General features: G+C 48.0%; 4 protein-coding genes across 5 annotated transcripts in view; 2 read left to right on the top strand and 2 right to left on the bottom strand.

The window, feature by feature from the left end:
* Positions 1-152: 152 nt before the first annotated feature.
* Positions 153-2,594, bottom strand: LOC121588675 (DEAD-box helicase Dbp80). The gene is made up of 6 exons (XM_041906888.1): positions 2,197-2,594; positions 1,965-2,116; positions 1,035-1,893; positions 794-956; positions 587-700; positions 153-505 (listed from the first exon to the last, which is right to left on the bottom strand). The coding sequence occupies exons 1-6, from the start codon at positions 2,299-2,301 to the stop codon at positions 366-368; spliced, it is 1,533 nt and encodes a 510-aa protein (XP_041762822.1). The 5' UTR covers positions 2,302-2,594; the 3' UTR covers positions 153-365.
* Positions 2,595-2,996: 402 nt separating this feature from the next.
* On the top strand, positions 2,997-6,928 carry LOC121590484. Its single transcript, XM_041910221.1, has 6 exons — positions 2,997-3,051; positions 5,044-5,778; positions 5,850-5,985; positions 6,050-6,194; positions 6,267-6,459; positions 6,525-6,928. Exons 2-6 carry the CDS (start codon positions 5,062-5,064, stop codon positions 6,882-6,884), a joined length of 1,551 nt encoding a protein of 516 aa, XP_041766155.1. The 5' UTR covers positions 2,997-3,051; positions 5,044-5,061; the 3' UTR covers positions 6,885-6,928.
* A 417-nt stretch (positions 6,929-7,345) lies between these two features.
* The window catches only part of LOC121590481 (neurobeachin-like protein 1), a 63,211-nt gene continuing 46,059 nt past the window's right edge, over positions 7,346-24,497 (top strand). Inside the window, exons 1-10 of one of the 2 annotated variants that reach the window (XM_041910217.1) lie at positions 7,346-7,782; positions 7,887-8,084; positions 8,242-8,415; positions 8,496-8,780; positions 9,038-9,121; positions 9,559-9,708; positions 9,799-10,071; positions 10,143-10,465; positions 10,540-12,454; positions 12,532-14,433. In XM_041910217.1, the coding sequence (XP_041766151.1) occupies positions 7,732-7,782; positions 7,887-8,084; positions 8,242-8,415; positions 8,496-8,780; positions 9,038-9,121; positions 9,559-9,708; positions 9,799-10,071; positions 10,143-10,465; positions 10,540-12,454; positions 12,532-14,433 (5,355 nt within the window). In that variant the 5' untranslated portion in view covers positions 7,346-7,731. The remainder of the gene's footprint in view (positions 7,783-7,886; positions 8,085-8,241; positions 8,416-8,495; positions 8,781-9,037; positions 9,122-9,558; positions 9,709-9,798; positions 10,072-10,142; positions 10,466-10,539; positions 12,455-12,531; positions 14,434-24,497) is intronic. The other variant, XM_041910218.1, reaches the window with a different exon arrangement.
* On the bottom strand, positions 14,530-22,169 carry LOC121590482 (nuclear pore complex protein NUP98A-like). The gene is made up of 2 exons (XM_041910219.1): positions 21,442-22,169; positions 14,530-16,866 (listed from the first exon to the last, which is right to left on the bottom strand). Exons 1-2 carry the CDS (start codon positions 21,469-21,471, stop codon positions 14,776-14,778), a joined length of 2,121 nt encoding a protein of 706 aa, XP_041766153.1. The 5' UTR covers positions 21,472-22,169; the 3' UTR covers positions 14,530-14,775.

Below are 24,497 nucleotides of genomic sequence, written 5' to 3'. Positions count from 1 at the left end.
ATTTTAAAACCTGTGTCTTGGATTGAAATACTAATTCCCAATTCTTTAATCTAGGATTTCGTTTTTATTTGTATGTTTTTTGTTTAACAAAAGTAAGATCCTGCTGCTTTTTAAAAAACACAAGGAAGTAAAATGCCTCTCCGAACAACAAAAAATAATAGCCACCTGTAGCAGCGGCAATATTCCTTATTAATTTCAATTGTTTGTTATTTTCCATCGTCGAAGTGTTTTGCTTCTCGGCGCGTAATAATGCTAACCATGCACTCCTGCTTAGTTCCTCGTAATAGTAGTAATAATTGTGGAGCCAAGTAAGTTTTTGAAAATTTTCGTCGCTTATGAAATCATGGTCATAGTCCTCTGCTTGTCTAGGAGCCAATCTTTTCAATTTCGTCCGAATTTTCCGCATCCAGCAGTTGAATCTTTTTCTGGAAATGGGCCTCAATCGTCCTACAGATTTCCATGCTGTGATCACTGTCGACAAGATTGATGGCGATACCGTTCTTGCCTGAAAAAGGGAACGTGTCGAATGACAAAGCAGTGTTAGTGTTAGCTGCGTTGGTTATCCCTTCTTCCTAGTAAATCCTACCGAAGCGTCCCGTGCGACCGATTCGGTGCAGATAGGTTTCACAATCAGCCCGACCGCTCTGGTCCATCGGTAGATCAAAGTTCACCACAATCGTAACTTGCTCGACGTCAATTCCTGCGAAAAAAAGAAGCGAGATAAACGATGATAACAGGTTTACGGGGAAAGTGACTATCCAGACTTTTCTGTTGCCTTGCACTGGTCGCTTACCTCTAGACAGCACGTTCGTGGTAATGAGTACTTTTTCCAGCCCAGCACGGAAGCGATCTAACACGGCCAGTCGTTGCTCGACGGTCAGCTCGCCGGACAGCACGGCCACCGAATGTCCATCCTGAGTCATTTTACCCGACAACCAGCCAGCGGTTTTTCGTGTCTAAAGTCAAATAAACCGAAAATAGTTCGAGTCGTTAGATACCTCTTCTGCTGCTTCACCCGCCCCTCCAACACGTACATGACAGAAAATGATCGCTTGGCCAACCGTTATCACACCATAGATGTTGGAAATGGCCTGATACTTTTCGTCCTGATTTTTGCACTTCACATAGTACTGCTTGATGTTATCGAGCGATTCCTGCTCGCGGGCCAGCCGTATAATGATGGGATTCGGCACAATGTACTCGGCAAACTCCATCACCTCCTTTTCGTACGTCGCGGAAAAGAACATCATCTGGCAGGAAGACGACAGCTGCTTGTGAATCCGGATGCACTGATCCTGGTGGCCCTGGGTGGCAATCATCACGTCCGCCTCGTCCAGCACGAACACGGAGATCTTGCGCAGATCGAACGCCCGAAACTTGATGCCCCAGTCCATCAGCTTGCCCGGCGTGCCGATGATGATGTGGTCGGTAATCTTCTTTCCCTTCGGCAATTCCTCCCCACGTACCGCAAACCGGAGCTTGATTTCCTTGCAGAACTTGGCCATCTTGGCCGCGACTTCGCCGGTCTGAATGGCCAGCTCGTACGTCGGCGAGAGGCAGATCACCTGCGGGTAGGGTTTGCGCGGATCGACGCGACTCAGCATGGCCAGCACGAAGGCGGCCGTTTTACCCGTGCCCGACTGGCTTTGGGCGATCATGTTCTGTGGCGGATCGGCCAGCAGTGTCGGAAGGGCCGTCTCCTGGATCTTGGACGGTGCGTTGAATCCCATCGCGTACACACCCTGCAGCAGCTCCGGCTTAAGGTGGAGCGCCTCGAACGATTTGACCGAATGCAGCGGCGAGGATGGATCTTTACGCTGCACCTCGAGATCGAGCTTCGATTCGACCAAACCCTTGCGAATGATTTTCATCAGCAAACTGGCATCAGCCGGGCTGTGAATGAAACAAACGAAATAACATCAACATTTGCACTGGAGTCACTATTATCCGTCACCAAAGCTTACTTGACAGTTTCGATCTCCTCGGACCCGGCAACAGAGGGTGGCGAACCTGCTGAACCATTTACGGCCGGTGCGGCTGGTTCCGCTGCTTCCCCCGACGCTTCCGGATTGCTCTCCGCGCTTCCTTTGTCTTTGCCTATAGCGAGACTGTCCACCTGCATTCGCCGACGAGGAAAAACAACATCCATTATTAGTACAATTGCGTCCAATCCGGGGTCAAACAACGCGCACGTACCAGATTCGATATTTCCTGATCTTCCGTCTTCTGCACCCAGTTCGTAGCAGCAGCTGCAGCAGTGGCAGCGCTTGCATTGGTGCTCTCTGTGGCCGTGTCCGCCATCGTTGTGTTGTGCTAGGATGCTAGGCTTGAGATGCACACACACACACGTACGCACACAATTACCCGGTGATGGAATTGCACACTGTACTGCAAACGTGGGTTTTGCGCAACGCTGTGTCCGCAAGTGCCGTTTCACTACGAACGGTGAGCCGGGGTGTTTTCTTTCGTGAATTTGCACTAAAAATGCACGAAGAAAAAACGTTCTGGCCACAAAGCAAAAGCGGAAAAGGTCCAGGAAGCCAAGGCGTAGGAGCGAGCGTCATCCGGCGACGGCAAGAGGAATGTTTGACACTTCGCAACCACCTTGCACAGGGTTTGTCGCACGAAATTTGTGGAACGGTGTCAAATTTTTGAAAACTACTATAAATCTTTTTGATTTGTTGAAATGCTGTTAATTTAGCCTCAATCGTTCGCTCAGCAAATTATTTTTGAAATTTTTATAAGTTTAATTGTCGTTTTTCGATAACATTTGCTATGGAGAATTGAAACAGTGCGTGTAAACGTAGCTCTAAATTACGAATTTTTATGAAAATTTACTACGAAAAAATAAACTCACGGTAATTAATGATAGTATTTACTGATAAAATGTAATCATTTGACATATCTAACATAAATGCCACGTGAAATCATCAATCTTTTTCAAATTGCAATGTATTCCAGTAGCCCTGTCGATCTGACAGTTGGTTGCTGATGTTATTATTACTTGTTTACAAACTATCCTCGTTCTAGTCGGCAACCAAACACGCAAAGGATGATTTTGCAATTATTACACAAAGTCATAGTCATCACATACTACAAACAAAAATGCAGGAGATCATGAAACAGTTTTCAGACATAACGGATGAATTAAAACTAGAAATTAACACAGAAAAAACTAAATTCATGATTTTTGATACGAAAAATAATAATATAAAAATAAGGATAAAAGGAAAATCAATAGAGAAAGTTAATAACTACAAATACTTAGGATTATGGTTAGATAATAAACTAACATTCAAAAAACAAATAGATGCAATGAAAACAAAAACACAAAAAAGACTAATGACAATAAAAAGAATTTGCAATTACCGCAATAAATTAAATCCTAACAAAACAATACAAATTCACAGAAGTTTTATTAGAAGCAATTTAGAAATAGGAACAGCATCAATAAGAAATGCAAAAAAAGAACTACTGAAACAGTTAGATACAATACAAAATCAATCTCTAAGAAAAGTTACAGGATGTACCAAAACAACTCCTATACCCTCACTAATGGCCATAGCGGCAGAAATTCCTTTAGGCATAAGAGCAAAGTACCTCGCGAGCAATGAGCAAGCAAAAGAGATTGCACATTCAAAAATTCACAGAAATCTACTATGGGACACAAACCAAAATCACAACACCAGAAACAACAATAACAAGTACAAAACATATTACGAAAAATTGTATGAAGAAAACAAAAACATCATAAACAAAATGGATAATATAGTAATAAATGATAACACTAAAAGAGTAAAGATAATATACAATGCCCCGGATAATATAACGAAAAATCAACATACAAACAAACAAATCCTCAAAAGATATTACCAACAAGAAATAGAGTTTTTAAAAAAAACAAACACAATTATTTACACGGATGGAAGCAGAACAGATGATGGTTGTGGTATAGGTATATACATCAAGCCACACAACAACAAAAATATGTACTGGAGCTACAAATATAAATTAAAAAACAACACACCCATTACCTCAGTAGAACTGACTGCAATAGACAAGGCATTACAAATAGCAGTGGAAAACAACATAATAAATCCTATACTATATACGGATAGTAAAGCGGCTTGCAGCATCATAAAAAGGGAACAAGATAACAACAACATAGAGGAAAGTACATACAATATTATTAAAAACAGTTTAAAAATAAATGCTCAAATCAGATGGTTACCGGGACATATTGATATCGAAGGTAATGAAAAGGCGGATGACTTAGCAAAAAAGGGAGTAACGACAGACAACATTATGGAAAACAAATTAAGAAAAAGTGACATCAAACTTATGTTTCAACAAAGAATGATTTTGGAAACGCAGGAATGGTACACAACGGAAATACAACATAAAGGGAAAAAATTCGCAGAATACCAGAAAGAATTCAAAAGAGATAACTGGCATAAAACGATAAATATAAATGCAAATGAAATAAAGACTATGAATCGGATACTAACAGGACATGACTTCTCAAAATACTGGCTAAAAATACTTAAAATTGAAGAAAATGATATATGCGATGTTTGCCAAGTACAGGAAACGGGCAAACACCAAATATTTCACTGTACAAAATACAACAATGAAAGACAGAAATACCCCAACATCCGAGAAGATCTATTTAGCAAACACTGGAAAAATAATGATGGAAAAATAATAAAAGAAATAATTAGATTCATACAAGACACAAAAATCTCCCTATAATGAAAAAAAAAAAAAAATAACTGCAAATTTGAACAACACACAAAAACATAGACAACATGATCATATGAACTTTGAAAGACAAACCATAAACACAACATAGAAATGTCAAAACCATCAGCAAGTAAACAACACAAATACAACGGTACCAACATTGGAGAGGTATATGACTAAGGCAGTCGAAAACCTAAGAGCGGTACGTCTTTGAATGTGGCTTTATTAAGCATAGGCTTTATAAAACATAGAAGACTATATCCTGCTCCACAAAAGAAGAAGAAGAAGAAACACGCAAAGAGCACGCAGAAACACCAAATGAACATAAAAATCTATCTCTCGTCGAAGCTGATAGAAAAATGCACCTTTTGCGAGCTGTACGGACTGGTGGAAGATTTGCGAGATGAAATTAGATTCACCGTGCTGGATGCAGAGCCACTGCCGAACTACACGGAACCGATCGGCAAGATATGCAGCGTAGCGGACTACACGCAGTTCCGGGCGGCGCAAAGCGATCGAACGCTACGGGAACAGCTGGCACGGGAGGACAATTTCCTTCGGTTGGCCATTTCCAATAGTGGACGCATTAAACACGTGATGGCAAAGGTTAAAGGCGTTACGATTGAATCGCTCAACAAACTGCTCATCATTTACGACGAGAAGGGCTTCAGCAATCTGGCCGAGAACGATCTGACCGCAGAAGACTGCGATAATGATTTGCTGCACCTGGCCCGGCTAATAAAGGCAAGCAAGGCGGAACCGATTGGCTGGACGGAACAGCTGCACACGCTGACGGAACAGGATGTGGCGCAACGCATGTACGGTGTGTTCCTTCCCGTGGGTAAAGCTTTAAGCGTGGTTTTGCGCAAAACGGCACTGTATTACCATTTCAACGAGTGGGTGGAATGTATACAGCAGAAGGACGCTAATGCTGTGAAATGGACGTTGCTGATGGACATTTGTTTCGGTGTTGCCATCATGAGTATGATTATGTACTTTGGCAATCCCGGGACAAGGTTCATGGAATTTGCCGAGGTACGGGACGAATTTGCGCAACACACGCTTTGTAAGACACGTTTTTCAAATCACATTCATTTATTCCATAGATCGTGGTGGATAGTCTGCTGCAGCTGCTGCAAACGCTCCGCGGCAATCCGATCGGATTGAAGCTGAACGGTTCGTTGAATGAGTTTTTCTTTAGCTGCTTTAGCTACCAAGTGGACCTTTGGTGGATGTTTTTGAGTGAGTAAAGTAGCACACATTAATGTTATTAAAATGTAAACGTTTCGTACCATGTTTTTTTTAGGAATTCTGTCCCCGGCCATACAGTTCCTCTTCATCCCACTGTCAATTTTGGGCCTGTTCGGGCTATCATTCCAGGTGGCCATGCTTTCCGATTTGATTGTTCTCATCAGTTTACATGCGCATTGCTTCTACATCTATGTGGCGGTGTAAGTAAAAATTATTCATGTTTATATTGTTTTTGCTGATCTTGAGCGTATCTCCTTTTTTTCCTTTTGCAGCCTTTATCGGATTGAAGTAGGCGGCATAGGAGCCCTCTATCGTACCGTGTTGGGCAAGAAGCGTAATGTTCTACGAGATCGTGTCGAGGCTCATGACTACATGAACCGTCAGCTGTTCCTTGCAACGCTTTCCTTCACTGTGTTGCTATTCCTACTACCTACCATTTTATTCTACTACATCGTTTTTGCGTCGGTATGTAGTCCTATCAGCTGGATTTCTCTAATGAATCTCAAACGGTGTTCTATGTACCATTCCAGCTTCGTTTTGCAATTTACTGTCTATCGTACACGCTGATGAAGATACGTCGCACCATTCTTCGATTTCCGTTCGATGCGATGGTCCGCTGGCTGCGGGGCGTGTACACCAACTTGGAAAGCTTGGAAATATACAACATCGGTTCGATCGCGAAGGAAAACGTAACGATCACGTACGTAGCGCCACGCACGGCTACCTTCTGGTTCCGGGACACCTCGAGCGATTTCCCACGCTGGGAACCAAAGTGCCAAACTAGCAGAACGATTTGGGAGTTTTTAGTTAGCCTAATTAAGGGAGAGCTTGTTACCTTCATCCAGCCAGACGAACGGATAACGCCGCCTGCAAAGGAGAAGGAAAAATAAATGCAATCCAGTTTCCAGTCAATGGACGGGTGCCAATAATAGGACCATTCTTGTGCTGCGCTTGATTCCTTTTTTCGCTTGTTCAATGCAGGGTTGTGGGCTTCAGCTGCAATCGGCTGTTTCGTGTAACCGTCTGAAACCGGTGCCAAGCGATTTGAATGTGAAATGTTTCACATCCCTGCGGTATCATTTCTACACAATAGTGCGATAATCGCGTTTGAAACCCGCGCGCCATAACAGTGCGTTTTAACGATCCTAGGGTAGTTGGAACATTTCTCTCTGCATTGCAGTGGCATAACTCTATCCGCCTTCCATTTTGCCGTGAATTTTCGTGTAAAATCTAAACACATAGCAACTTTCTTCAGTTTGGTTTTGCTGTGTTAACAGAAAACTGCATATGCTCCGTACTGTCATACCTTGCTGTCAAACGTAGTACGCCATGACCCGACCTGCTCCTCTGCGCCTCCCATGAAATGTTGTGATGTTTCAATGTTTTCTTTCTGTGATGTTGTTTTTTGTACACCACCACCCCCCCACCCCACCGATAAATGCATTTTTTTTTATCACTGCAATTCGCGTTTGTGTATAGTGTGCGTGTGTTTGCTAGAACACAGGAAGCGTAACGCTATTATCTCTGTTACATACACGTAGCAGCAGTACGAAGCACGATACACTGGAGAGCAGGTGATTCATAGTGGCTGGAGGTAATAACAGCGCAACATTATTCAGCCGCGTAGTGGATTGGGTGGGCGAGTGAAAATGTGTAATAGAATGTGGTGCTGATCGATTGTGAGTGTGTTTACGCCATCGCCGTTACAGACGTCGCAAACCGGACGAAGCCACCGCAATGGACTCCAGGAAAGATATCTACAACCTCTGGGTGCAATATACGACAAAAGTTAGTGTGTGCACTTTCTTTGGGGCGTTGGTTGTTGTACCAGTAATCCACTGTGTTTGTTTGTTTTTTTTTCTCTCTCTTTTCTGTATTATCATTTTATACAGAACGAAGAAACCTACTTTCGACAGTTCATAGCGGGATTTGTCAGTATATGGCACTCCCAGCTACAGCTGGACTTTGACAATGCGCCCCGGTGGGACGCTGTGGCACCGGATCTGGGACCGCACCTGAGTCGGCTGCCAGACGAGCTGCTGCCCGCGATAGAAAAGTTTCTGATAATCGCACGAGACGGTTGTGAAAATGTAAGCAAACATTGCATAACGCTGGAATGGAATGGGAGACACAAACCAAAAAAAGACATATTATCAAATGAACGTGGACCTCATCCCGAAATGGCCGTTTGTTTTGTTTGTACATCGCACTGGAAATAATCGATCCAATTCTTTACATCCGTTCTAGGGCCGGAAGGAAGAAGGGGAGGAGACGGGCGTGCACGGTAGCTCGATGAGAGAAAATGTGCTGCTAGTGCAATGTTTGACCGTCATCTGTCGGCATTTCGAAAACATTGCTGCCGTTATCAACTCGAGCTACATCTCGAGTTGCATCGCCATTTCTAACTTTATCATAACACGGGTGAGTAACGTTTGGATGGTTGTGCGGCTAGTGGTTTGGGCTTACCCAACATTGATCCAACCTGTTCTCTCTTCCAATAGCTAAACGATGAACGCGGCGAACCGGAGGACCATGAAGCGGATCTGCTCTTTGTGGCGAGTGTGGCCCGGCTGCTGGAGGTGCTGTACGATCCGTACCTGACCTGGCGAAGCTACTTACGGGGCCACCACGCGGACTATGCCAGCCTGGGCTACAAGATATCGCAACTGCAGCCGGAAATAGTGCCATTCATATACGACTGCTTCCAGGGCGGTAAGGTGACGAAGCACGCTCGCATCGGCAAAGACCTGGTCCACATTCTCGGTGCCGTTATCGCCGGATCTCAGGTAACTGGCGTACCAAATCCATCCCGCTTTAGGCTTCGTAGAGCGGCAATATTGCGAGAAATTGGCGCTCTCGATCAATCTCGTGTTCGGGCACACTGTTTTCTCTTCGTCATTTCTGCAACTCTGTTCTGTTTTGGTGATTGGTTATGTTTTGTAACAACACTTATCTTTCATACGTTTTACTTCTCGTTCCTGTTTGCTTTTACTTGTTATTGTCCGGCGATACAATTCTGCCTCTCTCTCTCCCTCTCCTTCAGGTAGCTTTAGTTAACGTTCCGCTACCGAATGTCAATTCGTACTATTTAAATAATCCGGTTGGTGAAGGAAATGAACATGTTTCGGTGAGTTGGGTTTTGTCCGCTTTTTTGCATGCCCTGCGTTGTAACGAAAAAGAAGAAAAGAAAAAAAAACAGTAATTGCTGCAAAAATGGTTTTGTTTCCTTAGCGCTTCTAACTAACTGCATGATAAAGCTTTGTGGTAGATTATGGCGCCCATTTGTTGTGTATTTGTGTTTTTTTGTGCTTTAATTTTATGTAAGTGGTTCGATTAGCAGTATTGATAGTATATTCAATTAACTTTATTTTGGACCATCAAATTCGATTCTTTATGTTTATATTTTTCCCCTTTGCATGAAAAAAAAAACAGTTGTACATCTTATATGCTTCCTGATTTGGGGTCCTCCCGATTTAGGCTTACTACCCAACCCAAAGCAAACCCTTCCTCCTCAGTGTTGTGATTGTGTTTCATTAATAATACATCACCTTTCCCAATTTCCAGCACAATGGGCTGCGTGCCATAAGCCCTGCAACAGTTACCATCATCATAGACGTAGTATGTAAATGGGAAAGTAATGCTGAACTGCGGCAATTAATGCTCCACTGTTTCGCGTTGATGGCAGTCATTCTACAAAAGTCTAGTCCCGAGCAGGTAAAATAATACACCAGGGCTAGCTTTTCCTTTACACTCTTTCTGATGGAGTTCTGATTTACCTTTTTTCTCCTTTTTTCGCTTTTGCAGCGTCAGATTGATTTGCTGACCATTTTCCAACTGTACATCGGCTCGATACGCGACCTGCTGACGACGGAACACTTCCTGCCGAAGAGTTCCTCGGTTGGCAGCTTCGAGTTGTCGCACGATGACGATAATTACATCGACGTTAGTGCGCTCTGTGCGGCAGTAGCGATCATCCGCGACTTTATTCCCGACCATGCAAACAAGCTCATTCTGTGCAATGCCCTGTTCGAGGCAAAGTTTCTCGCCAACCTTGTGCAGATACCGGAACAAGTGAAGGTAAAACTGCCAGATTGATCAAGCAGCATTAAAAAAAACTCTTTTTACCTCATCTTTTTGTGCGCTTGCAGAAGTGGAACATCGATCACCAAACGCTCGGCACGGTGCTGGTGGAAACGTTGCAAAAGTTGTGCTATCACTCGGAAAAAATGCATCACAATCTGATGCACACCAACTCCATCAATGTGCTGTTCGATGGGTTGAGCGAGTTTGGCAAACCTTCGGCCAGCTTGATCAGTCAGTGTTTGGGCTTTGCGTTTGACGAGCACGACACGAGACAGGCGAACCCGGTGGTGGTCACCAAACTGATCGAATGGATACCGCTGATGGGAGAGCAGGAGCAGAACATGCTGAGCGAAGTGCTGCTTAGAAAGTGCGCCGGCAGTATGCAAAGGTACGTTGAAAAGGTGTAAACAACTGATCGAAAGTATTGCTTTTTTACCCATTGATTGTGGTTCTCTTTTGCAGCAAGCAGCTCGTTTGCAGCCAGAGAACGATCAAACGTATCGTGGACGTTTGCCTATCCCGTTGCCAACGGTTGTCATCCAAGTGTGCAATGAATCTGCTGAAGCTAATAGAGGAGCTAGCCAAGTATAGCATCCTACCGGCGGAAGTGAACAGCCTGTTCCGCCTGTTGCGCCCCGATGCGCAGTTCGAGTACCGGAAGCTGCTGCTGGAGACGATACTGCGCATAACGCAGCACCGCAGCAGCGCCGGCACGATACCGGAAAATTTTCTCGACATCCAGGCGAACACCAGCGGCATCACGATACCCGAGATACGCAAATGGGAAACGACGCACGGGTTCGTGTTTCACGCCTGGTTGCGGCTGGAGGAGGAACGCTCGATCGCGCAGAACTATCGCCGGCAGCTGTTCAGCCTGACGACCAACTATGGTACGGGGTACGAGTTTTTCGTCCAGAAAAATGGCAACTTTGTGGTGAGTGTGATCACCAAGAAGGAGTTTTTCACTGCCACTGTCACGTCGCCTCAGCTGCTCGATGGGCGCTGGCACTCGGTGACGGTTAGCGTGGTGCCACCGAAGCGGTTGTTTTCGTACCACCAGATCAACGTGTACCTGGACTCGGTGCAAAAGCTCGGCTCGACGATGAAGTACGCATCGTTTGCGGAAGTGTTTCACTACTGCTCGATCGGGGCACCGTACAACAATTTCCGCAAGGTGTCGCACACATCGCACCAGTCGAACTCCGCGCGCATGAGCCCGGTGCCGGATCTGGGTGCCGCATCGCCAAGCAGCGAGCGGGAAGAGAAAACCAAACCATCGGGCCTGTTTCCGAATCTGATCGAGCGGACGTTCTTCCCCGGGCTGGTATCGCAGGTGCCGAACTATTTTACGCTACCGAGCAAATCAACCTCGTCGCTCGATCCGAGCGTAAAGTCGTACCCGATCGGGATGCAGGACTTGGTGTTTGGGGAGGCGATCTGCTTGAAGGGACAGCTCGGCGCCGTCCTGCTGGCCGATACGAACATCAACCTGAAAAGCCTGTTCGAGGCGGGCCCGAGTGTGGCGAACGTGTTGGCGACCGATATGATCGAATCGTTCGATATGGCCTCCAAGTTTGTGTTTTGCTTCGCGCCGAACGCGTGTTTCGATGGGTTGTGCTTGGACCTGGCACCGGGTAACCAGTACAACGGCCACCTAGTGGCCAGCGTCGCCCACACGCTCTCGCTACAGAACGCACTGAACGGCATCGGCGGCATGGTGGCGCTGCTACCGATAGTGGACAGCTTGGCGCTGTTGCCCGACGCGGATCTCCCATCGGCTAACGAGCTGATATCGCTCAGCCCGGTCGGGTCACCGCTGAAGGAGGAACGCTTTGGCGATTGGGAAATGCTGCAGCTAAACTCGCTGACCGAGGCGAAAATCATCCAAAACCCGATCGCTTGCTTCTTCTGCCTGGTGCGCAACTTCATCAGCGGCAGCGAGCTGAACAAGGAGAACATGCTGAAGAATGATGCGATCGCGATCATTAGCACACTGCTGCAGCGGTGCAACGAGCGGCTGTTCGATGTGAACGTGCTGATGGCGGTGCAGCTGCTGATCGAGTCGATACAGAACGAGATGCCGTCGGGCAATATGGAGCTGCTGCACGTGCTGCATCGCGATCTGGTATTTAACTTTCGCATCTGGGCGAAGGCACAGTTCCAGATCGTGATCGGGCACGTGCAGTACATCAGCACGATTATTAAGGACGATCGGAAGTACTTCCGCCGGCACTTTGGCATACAGTATCTGCTGGACGTAATACAGGAGCATTTTACCAACAACGCCAGCCTGCCGCCCCAGGACGCAAAGATGGTACGGGAGTCGCTGCTACGGATCGTCAAGTACTACATCCAGAAGGAGGTCAACATTAAGGAGGTAAATGCTGCATGCTCCTTACTATGGTTCCAAGAAACGTAAATTTATTCTTACCTTTTCTTATCCGTTCCGTTTAGATATCGGCAATACTGACATTCCTCACCACGACCAAGCACGAGGCCACGGTTGGCGAAATTATCGATATGCTTGTGCTACTCATCGAGGGCAAACACGTGAAGGATCAAATATTCCTGCTCATGTACGAACCACACATGGCCGAGGCGATGTACATGCTGTTCATTGATCGCCACTTCGGCAGTGAGGTGCATATGAAGCTGATCAAATTCATCACCGGCATGCTGTGCACGAAGCGAATATCGGCCAAACATAAGGCCGCTCTGCGGCTGTACGATACCACGATCGAATGCCACAGCCTGTACCCGGGACTGTTCTCGTTCATGCTTCCGTTCCAGCTGGAACCGCATGTCATTCTGGCCCTGTTGGATCTGAACCTAAGCTCCGACACCGAAATGGGCTACGCCGGTGCGCTGTGCCTCATGTACCATTCAAATCTGTTAGAGCTCTCCCTAAAGCTGGAAATAGCGCGGCGTCTAATGACGAGCACGTTCACCAAACCGAAAGCGCCCCAAATGATAGCGAAGCAGGTCGGTTGGCAAGAATCGATCGCACGCCTGCTGATCAAGAAGCCGGTAGAGAACCGCTCCGAGGAAGGTGCGGAAAAGGGCAAGCAAAACCTGCTCACCGACATGGACGAGGTGGTGAAGCGTGAAAGCGAATCGTCCGCTGCCGGGCCGGGTGCGGACGATTTGATCGTGTTCGACGAAGAAAACCTAGAGCTCCACGTACAGGAGAGCGGCAAGCAGCCGAACTCGTTCATGTCCGAGGCGGCGACGGTGCTGGAGCACGAGATCAAGGAGCTGGCGGACACGGTGCAGGAAGCGGTAGTGGACAACATTGCCTCCTCGATCACCTCGGTGTACTCCGTCATTCGGCAGAAGACGTCCGACATACAGGACACGATCGGTTCGCTGACGCTCAGCTTCGAGGAATCGGCGGGGCGGAAGAAGAAGTCGTCCCTTAGTAGCAGCAGCGAGGAGAACGTGTCGCTGGACGAGTCCGGTTCGCTGGCCGGCGGCACCGCCTCAATGGTGGTGGAGGACCTGCAGTCGACGAAGAGTGGCGAAGAGCTGGACAGCAGTGCGGGCAACAGTGGCGATTCCGCCAGTGAGAAGTACTCGGACGACAATGAGGAAGAAAACCTCGTCTGCTCCGTGTCGAGCAGCCTGTTCACGATACTGTGGCGCGGGGTCGAAAACTCGAACGACTCGTGGCAGGAGCGGGGCCAGGTGATGGCCTGCATCAATCTGATAGCGCTCAACAACGAGCTGTACTGCTCGCATCTGGCGCTCCGGCTGCGCATCCTCGAGATGGGTGTGCAGGCGGCCCTGATGGACCTGGCGGAGAATGCTCACTTGGCGCTGATCCATCAGCAAAACGCGGCCCAACTGTTGCGCCTCGCGTACGACCTGGTGGTGCTCGATCCGAACGAAGACGACTCGAAGAAGTGCTCGGTCAAGCTGCTGGACGGGGTGCTTTCGCTGCTCGACATACTGATGGTGTTTCAGCAGAGCAGCAGCGACGACTGGTCGGAAATGTCGCACCTGTGCTTGGGCCTGCTGCTGAAGTGTTCGCACAGCGCGAACTCGGAAATAGTCGCCATGGCAACGGCGAAGCTGCACGCGCTGCTACAAAACCGCACCAATCAGGACCCGGCCGAGATTGGATATCTAATGTACAGTCTCAATCAAGCGATGTGCAACGCCATCGAGGTGGACAACTCGGAGCAATACTCGTTCCTCATACCGGTGATGAAGGCGCTGCTGGAAAAGTCGCGCACCGTGCTGGGATTGGCCACGCACACACCCGACCTGCCGGCGACTTCTTCCGGGCCGATCTTCTTCCAAGACTTTCAAACCTACTGTGCTAGTCGGCAGTGGACAACGTTTATCGACAAGAAGGTAAGCATTTATTACTCCTTTTTAATGCACGGGACTTACCTTTGTGAGGGAATTCAGGTCAAATCATTTCCATTCTTTTCTGCATTGAAACGCCACTTTGAAGCGCCACTTTCTCCCACTTACATTTATTGTTCGACAAACTTTAAAACAGTTTAATAAATACACTATCCTTCCTATGTCAACGATCGATGTGCACGAAACGCAACGAAACGAAATACTTTTGCTGTAATGCAGTGCTAATGCTGCTCGCTGGAGAGAACCACCGTACTGGTAAAACGCAACCACACGTGCGGTGATGCGACACGTCTATCTCTATCTACCTCTATCTATCTATCTAGCTACCTACTGGTTTATCGTCGTGTCCGACAGATCCTTCTTCTTCCGGTTGCCGCGCGTACCGACATCGCTAATGTCGTCGTAATTTTCCTCCTCATCTTCGTCCAGCATGGTGTAATCGAGGCTACCGCCGTTGGCACTGCGATAGTGCTGCGTGTCTCGCCTGCGGGTCGGCTGGAAACCGCCGCCACCGGGTCGGTCCGATCCTGACTGTCCACCCTGGCTCGATCCGGCGTAGTAGCTGTGCGAGTTAGACTTCTGAATCGACAGAATGTTCAAATCGTCCAGCCCGATCGGTTTCGATGGCCGCTGGTGTGGGGCCGCTGGTTGCTGATTGCTGGGTGCCCCGTTCGCCTGGAAGTAGTTGCTGAGATCGAAATGTTTCGAACCCTCATACTCAACCGATTTGCTGGTGGAAATGGATGAAGCGCCCAAAGGTGCCCGTTGGCCGGTTCCCTTTCCCGCCCCACCACCGCCCTTGTTCTGTGACGACAGTAGCACAAAGTTGGGCGGTTTGGAGTCCTCGGCCGCTTTGGAATGCGTTACACCGGCCGGTTTGGAGTGCTTGATTTGCTTCTTCGGCTCAAAGTCCAGAAACTCGTCCGCATCTATCGCCACCTGATGGAAGTCGGAACTCGAACCGAACGCATCGCGCAGATCGTCCGTGTCGAGATTGTGCGTAATGCCGGTGGATGGCAGCTTTGGCTTCTTCTTGCGACGGCCCTTGAAGCGCTTGCCGCCGGAACTGCCCGGCCCGGTTGGGAACTGCTGCTCGTCGGACGCATCGTACGGGGCTGGTTGCTGGTTGCTTTTAACCGGGATCCGCTGCGATTCCGAGCCACCGTCGTAGTAGGAGGTGAACGAGTTGAAATGATCATCCGTCCCGCTGATGGTTTGCAGCGTACTGTGCGGTGGTTTGTTCGGGTTGGTCTTGGTGGGCGTGTGGAACTGCTCCTGATCGTAGCGCGTTGGCAGGCTGGGTATGTACTCTTCCTCGCTCGTGCCGACCGAGCTGTGCGAGGTGGAGTGTGTCGAACTGACGCCACCGTTGTGCGGCGAACGCTTGTAGGACGTTTCGAAATCACCCGAGGGTTCAAATAGGTTCGATTTCGGGTTCGAGGGCACCTCGTACGAGGTGATCGGTGTTTTGTACGGATCTTTGCGGTACTTTTCCAGCGGTAGCTGATGCTTAGATCCTACATCCCCGAACGAGGAGGAGGAGGAGGAGGAGGACGTGTCGGTGTAGTAGTTCCCTTTCCCCGACGGTGTGGTGTACGTGTTGATTGCAGTCGAATCAGCAAACGAGGGCTGTTTGATGCCGGTGTGCGAAAAGCTGTGAGAGTAGCTGCCGGTGAAAGCGGGCGAATGTTTGCCGGCCCCAGGGAACCCATCGAACCCGCTGGATGAGTCCAGGAACGAGGACGGTACCTTCGACTCGAACGTGCTAGATAGCCCGCTGCCGAAGCTGGGCTTGGAAAAGCCACCGTCAAAGTTCGGCGATAGCTCGAAGCTCGGTTTACCGAACGATGGGATCGAGCCGCCCTGGTAGCCGCCGCTGTGCTTGCCGAACGACGATCCTTCGAAGCTGGGCTTGCCGAACGACGATCCTTCGTAGCTGGGTTTGCCGAACGATGATCCTTCGTAGCTGGGCTTACCGTAGGACGATCCTTCGTAGCTGGTGATCGTCTGGCCGGACGCAAACGGGGGCGACCCGAACGTGGGCGAGGGGTGAATCGGTGGCTCCCCGAACGAGCCGTGATGGTCGCCGAACGATGCTTCGAACCCGGAGCTGTACGGATCGTCGATCGACTGCGGCACGTAGTGGGACAGGGGCGGATAGTTCACGTTCGGCGGGCCGTACTTGCCGCGCGGCTTAGAGGCTGGCCGACGCGGTGGCCGCGGTTTGCGACCGCGCGGTGGTGGCGGCGGCGGCAACTTGGGCCGCCGTTTGATGACGCGATGTATTTCGACCTCGTGGCGCTTCTGGCGGTGCAGGGCGGCGGGCTCGGGTAGAGGTTCAGCGGACACGGCAGACGCATCCTGACGGTCGGGGTCCGGTTTGTTCGATTCCTCTGCCACGACCAGTGCGACGAGAAGCTGTAATGAGAAGAAGAGTTTCATTTTATTTGCCAAAGTTTCGCTAAATAATTGTCAGCAGCTCATGTTTGTGTCTCCATAATGGCTCCCTTCGTTTTCTTTAAAAGTTCGTTTAATGCAAAGAAAAATAAAACCGCACATTTTACGACAACGACGAACAACATTTTCCATGCAGCCTGCATTGGCCACTCTCCTCCTGTGCAGTTCAGCTTTGTAGTGATCAGCTGTAGTGCAACGAGTGCAATTTTCAACCAACACCCACCTTCCCCTCCCCCCACCCCCCTCACTCCCCACAATGCAAACGCCAGGCACACCCATCGGTTGGGGGGTAGATTGTTCGAATGACCGAGAAAAATCGTTTACGCACCTTTCGCCGGCACGCGAAGGCAACCACCCCGACCCAAGATGGGGCTTGGTGAATGTCTCTGAATGTTTGCGCATACACACACACCCGGCTCGTGGTTTAATACATTAGGGTGGTCGATCAGGCGGGCAGCGGTGCACACTAGAATTTCGAACATAAATTACACGTACGGCACTATCTGCCAAAGGTGACCCCTTCTGCGCCTTCTGCGTTGCAAATCGGCTGCTGCCTGTCGTTGTGACGTTTGGCACTGCAATTTCTGTGCTGCGTTGTCTAGGCAACGACAAGCTTTTTTGTTGTTGTTGCAGCAAACACACTTGGGCCCCGTACGCACAGGGCTTCAATGTGGGTTATTGGAGGTTTTACTTTTTCCCAACACTGTTTCCATCTTTCCATGGGCGTGCGGGGTGTACCCCCGCCGATCCGATAAGCAGCGGATGTGGACGGAAGAAGGGTGTGGACGAGTTTTTCTTTTCCAGCTAAAGTCGAAAGAGAAGAAAAACTGGTTTTTCTAGCTGGCACGGTGGCTGGATGAAAATGAGCCGCGGCTACTTTCGATTTCCTCCGCCCCGGCAAGCCAAATCACCAACAGCTGGTGGTGTGCGGTGGCACCAGCAGGGAACCCAGACAGAGCAGAGCTATGCTTTTCGCGCACGTTCAATGTTTGATTGGTAGTAATTGCTCGGCGCGTGTGTGTGTGTGTATTTTTGTCGGCAAATGTGGTCAAGGCACGATCACGACGCGGTGTACACGATTATCTCCACGTGGGGTGGGGTTTTAGGGAAAGGATCACCCGGTGGTGTGCAGGGAAAAACGGCGACAGAGTTTGGTGAACAAATTGACAGCTTTGTCAAAGCATTGCGACGCCGGCTGCTGCTGCTGCTGCTGCTGCTGTATGATACACGTGCAATGTGCAACAACGTCTTCCGAAATCGCCACAGAAGTTAGTAAAAACCATTTTATTGCAACTAACGCAATGCGCCGGCTGATCTTTCCAATGATTGCATTGTAGCGCTAGGCGTTGGAGAAATTTCCCTGTCCAAGAATGGCAGTGGCTAACCACACTCTATCAGCAGCAGCGATCGAACCATTGTGGTTTGCTGTTTGCCTGTGCGATGCCACCTGCTTGGACCGTCGCGGCAGGAGGCGTATGACCCGTTGGAATCCGATTTGAATTTCTCCTATTTGAATTTTCTCTCCGCAAGCGTGCCACCGTGCCCCGGTGTACCTGATGGCTGGGGTTTTCCATGCAATTGTGGTGCCCGGCAGGAAAGTGAGATTAAAAGCACGGCTCCCTAGGTCCCGGGGAGCATTGCAGATTGCATTCAATCGGAAGTCGTAAAACGCATAATTGTAGAGGAGGGTTTTTTCTTCTTCTAATGCAACGGCTACAATTTCTCTTCCTCCATGCGGTGCGATGATTTTATGCGGTGCAAGATAATCGAATAGTTAAGCAATAATATATTCCACCGTGCGCTCACGACGTGTGCATCGGGGCACGAGCCATAACAACAGCAAAAAAAACACACAAAAAAACAGTCGAAGTTCACCCCGGGAGGCGTACATTGCCTTATCATTATTATGCACCCACAGTGAAAGCCTCCGTTTGGCCATAAAAGCATAGCACCAAGCACAAAAGAAAGAAGGGGAAACTTATTCCAAAACTGTTGTGAAAATCCCCAACTCCACCGTTGAGCAATGAGCAACAACAAGCAGCCAGCGCTGTTAAGGCGCGACACGTTGGATGGTAAAATTATGTTAATGAACCCATCAGTTGTTGGCGCGTTTTATGCTGGGAGGGAACGGTGAAAAATCGTGTATCTTCCGTGTGATATATTTGTATTTTTGTGATTTAAATGTGTGTAGTTGTAACCCAAACACACACGTGATTATGCTCCCAGATGCGCCCATTACGTGACACGTTCTCGGGCTTAGCGCGTGTGGCTTTGATCAGCGTCTCGCGAGATCGCCCCATTAGGGATGTCTTACAAATCAACAAGAAGAAAGTTCGCTCCTTGTTTGGATTATTTGGAAAATGTGAAGTGAGGTTTAAGTTCCGCCGAAAGAAGAAGTAAAGAAATCACTGGGAGAAGAAGATACTCTTTTTATCGGCAATTATGTAAAGCCTAGAGGCGGGGGGCCGCCGGAAGATGGAGTGCCCTTCAAAGACGGACAGGGCGCGCGCGCCTGTGTGTGTGTGTTGTGCGCCCGGAATGCTGAAGAGCTGATGTGCTTTCAGGTCAAATGTTATGCAGGGAAATTGTGTACCTGCCAAACATTTAAAGTGGATTCGTTTGTTCACCCAGTACGGTTTGAGATATAGTTGTCAGCTGCTTAACGGGGATTTGAATGAGGTGATTAGACACACACACACACACACAATCACTCGTTTTGCCGATGCGCGCGAACCGTTTCGGAAGCGAGTCATTCATAGAGTGGACTCTTTCCAGCTGGGCGCTTATGCTGGGGCACCGTTTGGCAACGCACGGTTGCAAGAGGTGCGGGGTGTGTCTGTAGTGTCGATGATCAAGCACCACCGGTGTGGTGGTGCCATTGACTGGTCTGCCCGGGATGGCCCGTGTTTGAATGGCGAGAGCATAATGGAACAATTGTGGAATGCTTCATTAACCAATTGGAGTGTGGCAAGAGTTGGTTGTGGTGAAGAGTTTTATTCATAAATTAGTTACAGTTTTTGTCGTACCATTTGATCAATCTCATTGAAAACTGTTTTAACAATTTGTTGTATTTTAGCAATTACTTAGTATTTAATAAATTTTACTATTTTATATTTTATGGGATTTGAGTCGCATTTACTCGTTTGTATGTATTTTCATATTTTACATTCTTAAACGGTTACAAAGTCAGTTTCGATTGTAACTGTTGTTATTCACCACGTGCAAGATGTTAATTAACATCAATCTGATATTTCATTTTCATCATCAGAATTTTTAATTTCTTAAGCATAATTTTCAACATGTTTCTAGCTGGATTGAGTATGACAGTTCTTTGTTATGTGTTGAAAATCATGTATAAGAACTGAAAGTTTGTTCTGAAGCAAATACACCATTTGACAGCAGATGAAAAACATCTTGGAGGCGGTAAACAATTATGTGCAAAATTCGAAAGGGACTTGAAAAACCCTAAAGAAATGTGTTTTATTGTGAATAAATTCTACTTCCAAGTTAAAATAAACAAAAATATTTCAGAAATCGTTGATGGCAAGATAATCGTATTAAAATTTAGTAACGAATGATAATTTCGACAGTATTTAAAAAAAAAAATCTACTTTACTTAAAAATAAAAATCTAGCTTTCCCAGTAAGACAAATTTGGATAATATGTCATTCTGTTTTGCATTGTGTATCATAGTTAATTTGTATTTATCCTTACATTTATATGTATTTTTTATTTGTAAATTAAAAAAAATAGAAATGACCCTTTTGCTCCCATGGTACGTCTCTCATTTTTTGGCCAACTTTTTTTTGCGATCCAAAACTATGCAGCTGTAGATGATACATGATTTCCCTTGCCTAACATACGAATGATCGCACCGCCCGGAAACGGGTGTAGAGCAGCAGCAGCAGCAGTATTGCGCAAAACAAATAAGCACTTTGAACCTCGCCCCTGTTTATGCATGCGTGGTCGCAGCGGAAAACTTTCTTCCTCTGCACAGCCCAGATTCGAGGTCAGGTATGATGATGATGATCATGATTTGGATCGACTGGGTGGTGATGAGTGCGATACAATCTGTGTGTGTATTTCTCGTTTCGTATTTTTGGTTTTTCCAGCGGCCTTCATGCTGCAATATTGGGGCATCACCGATCATGTCCCACTGAATCACTTGCAGCATTCCCCCCCCCTCCCCCTCCCCCAGCCCCTCGGATGAGCTGCCAATTCCGTTAGTGATGGTTCAATTTAGTGCGCCGACGCAGAAAGCTTCCCGTAGCCATTTATTACCCGATCAACACGATCATTATCGCTAACCACACCGATTGCTGGGCGTAGTAAACTCGTCGATCGCGCGTACCTTTCATTAAGGGGCGCTCCGCCGAGCGATCGTTGTAAAATGTTAAAAAAGAGCGTGTTAATAACGATCATCGGTGCATCATGTTCCGGATGTTCGGTTTTGTGTGAAATTTTGGACAAACAAAAATGTAGGTTAGCTGTTTTGAGGAGCCTTCCTAGCTGGGGGAGATCGATGAAAATATTTACCAACAGAAGCAGTTGCTGCCAGCAGGCCATATTGTACACCGTCAGCCAGGAGAGGGAGCTGCTGCTGCTCGTTCTTTAATTCACCAACAAACAAACACTGCAGCAAATGCGTGTATCGTTCACAAGCTCACAAAGAAATAGATGCAATTTTTCACTCCTTCACAATTTCACGCACCATCACTGAATGTTAAATGCACCGTATCTTCGTTTGGATAAATGCCCAAAAGCCAAAGGCACAACACACTGCGTTAAGTAATTCCACCTTCTTGCACACCACCAGCTCCGTCGATCGATCGCGAGCGTGTGCGAAAATTTTCCAACCTTGTAGCCCGCGGGACTGTTTGTTTTGTGGCTGTTTTTCACTCTGTTCCTCGAGATCACCCGCCTCAGACACATAAATACACACACACACACACACTCGCACCCACAGTTCCGGTTCTGCTCTTACTCTCTCGGCCACTTCGGGCTCGCAATGTACAGGCGCGCGTTCGCGGTATCGCTGTTCTTCTCACGGGAGGAGCTACTGCGCTGAACGGTGTCTGCGTTTTTCCACTTTCATTGCGAAACTAACCGACCAGCGCTGGAGAGGATCTTCTTTTATAAATTTCCAAACGCTACTACTCTCGCCCTTGCCTGCCGCACACACACGCACACGGTACACAGACCCGAACCGGCTTCCCGGACCGGAGGCAGCAGCAGCATCGTCGGTTCCGCCCTTCCCTCCAAAGAGGGTGAGATGGCACAAGGCAACGACGCGCTACTACGCTACGTTTAGCTTCCTCCCCGTGCTGGCCCAGCGCAGAAACGCTACAGAAGACTTGAACGCTTCCATACGCGACGAACCGGCAGAGCAGAGCAGACGGCACGGAAAGAGAAAGAGCGGAAAGAGCGCGGAGTTTGAGGGTGACTGTGAAAAAGAAATGGCATGTCTCTCTCAAGCTAAGCCGTTCACCTTTCTCTCCTTCTAGCCCCTTTTCCCTTTCCCCGGGCCAGGCGGGGAAGAGCGACGAGAGAAAATGCTCCACCACCGCGCGACGAAGAATCGTGCGTTTGTTCGCGCTTCCTCCATTGCATACCGTTCGCCATGGCGGGGCATATTCGACACTCGACACAGTAGTACCTATGGGTGGGATTAGATCTTTTGAATGCGAAGGGAATAAGGGAATAAGCGTTCGGGGGTTTTGGCAAACAAAGCTCGAAATAAGAAAGATTACTAGAAACGAAGCATAACGGCATAACGGCATGGGAATTGTGGCGATCGTGCCAAAATGCTGCCATCTTTGCCACACTGCACTGCACCAGCGGCACATGATCCAATCCCTGTTTCTAGTGGGACGGAACGACTTATTTATGAGCTTTAAGGAAATCAATAATGCACCCTATTGATTGTTGATGGGAATTATGCTGCTTATTAAAAATCAATTAATGCTTTATCGTTTGGCGTTGTTGAAGCGAGAAGAAGCTTCTCCAACACTGTGCTGTTCGACCATCTAGCAATTGAATTTGTTAACTAAAAACAATACACACGTCTTTTGGCACTTTCTTCCATTACGACCATTGTGTGATGCTGCGGCTGCCGCCGTTAGTTATGTGTGATTGCTTTTACACTTGAGTGAAATCACTTTCCTTCATGAATAACACTGAAAATATGTTACCTGCGGCAGGCGTGTGTGTGTGTATGTACCTTCGCGCTACGGTGCTGTGCTCGAAATTCATGCACAAACCGCAAGTTCGAATTGTGACACATTTCTTCTGGACTGGCGGATAAAAATCGAAAGTTGCCGCTGTCGTCTGGCTGTCGGTCGGTTCACCAACATACCACCATCCCTCGCGGGTACGGTTCCCCGGTTGATCGGTCCGGTCAGCTTTCCTTCCCGCTACAGCCGCCACCGCTGCAGCAAAGCACCGAAAGGATCGAACGTACCGCCGAAGCCTTGAACTTGGCGTTCGATGTCAAAATTTAAATTAAATCCAATCGTTCCTGTACCGTCCACACGACGGTCCACCTTCCGCACGGTTGCTTGTCGCGGTGATACACCACCCAACGTTCACCACCCAAAGCAGCACAGGAAGCGGAACGAATCGTACGGCATTTTGTCCAGTTTGCAGGAACTGGAAACCGGGAAGCGGTTCCTTAAATTCCGCCCGAGCAGTGTGTCGAGTTTCGTTTGTCCGGACAAACAGGTATTTGTTTGTGAAATTGCGGAATCGTTTGCGCGTTTAAGTGTGTAATGCTGCACACTCGCGTGGAAGTGGAGCAGGTTTAGTAGTGCTAAAAACAAGCTCTCCCCTTACGGATGATCGATAATTTCAGTCGACGAGAGGAAGGGTGAAACAAAAACGGTAACTATTTTCGAAATGGACCAGAGGTAAATACGACACAGCAGTTTCCATTTCATGCCAGATTAGTTGTGTTGATGGATTAGCTGCTGAGACACTGTGTGCCCACGGTCCAGCTGCTCTGTCACTCCAGTCATCATTGCCAGGCGTAAAAGCGCGTTTATTAGCGCCACAATATAACTCCTACTGACGTAAAGCTACTGGAAGAATCTCCACGCGATCCACACGCGCAAAAAGTAATAAAATAAATTAACGCTAACTACTTTCATCCATTCAAGTGTCATCGAGATGATTAAATATGTTTATGTGATATTTTTTTTTTGTTTTACTTGTACCTCCCTCTCTCTCTCTCTCTCTCTCTCTCTCTCTCTCTCTCTCTCTCTCTCTCTCTCTCTCTCTCTCGGCTGACCCTTACCCATCCGATCGATCAATCAATAAAGGGCCTGCCTTGATCGCAGGAAGAGTTTTCAGCAATGGTTTGGTTGCTGTGTTTAATTAGCTGGCAAACACGTTTCGCCAACGGTTTCCTGCTTCCTGCGCAGTACATTTTGTAGCGGATTTGTGCTTGCTTTCTTCTTCTTCTTGAATTGCCCACATCCACTCTCGCCCACCGAACGACCGGTTTCTGGTTGGTGCTGGATCGGCGCTTGGATGTTGATTATATCCGCGGTTATACCTAACGATCGGCGCCGCGTGCAACAAACACGCTGCTCTCC

This window comes from Anopheles merus, chromosome 2R (assembly GCF_017562075.2).
Source record: "Anopheles merus strain MAF chromosome 2R, AmerM5.1, whole genome shotgun sequence".
Lineage (NCBI taxonomy): Eukaryota > Metazoa > Arthropoda > Insecta > Diptera > Culicidae > Anopheles > Anopheles merus.
This window is presented reverse-complemented; position numbering and strand designations above follow the sequence as displayed.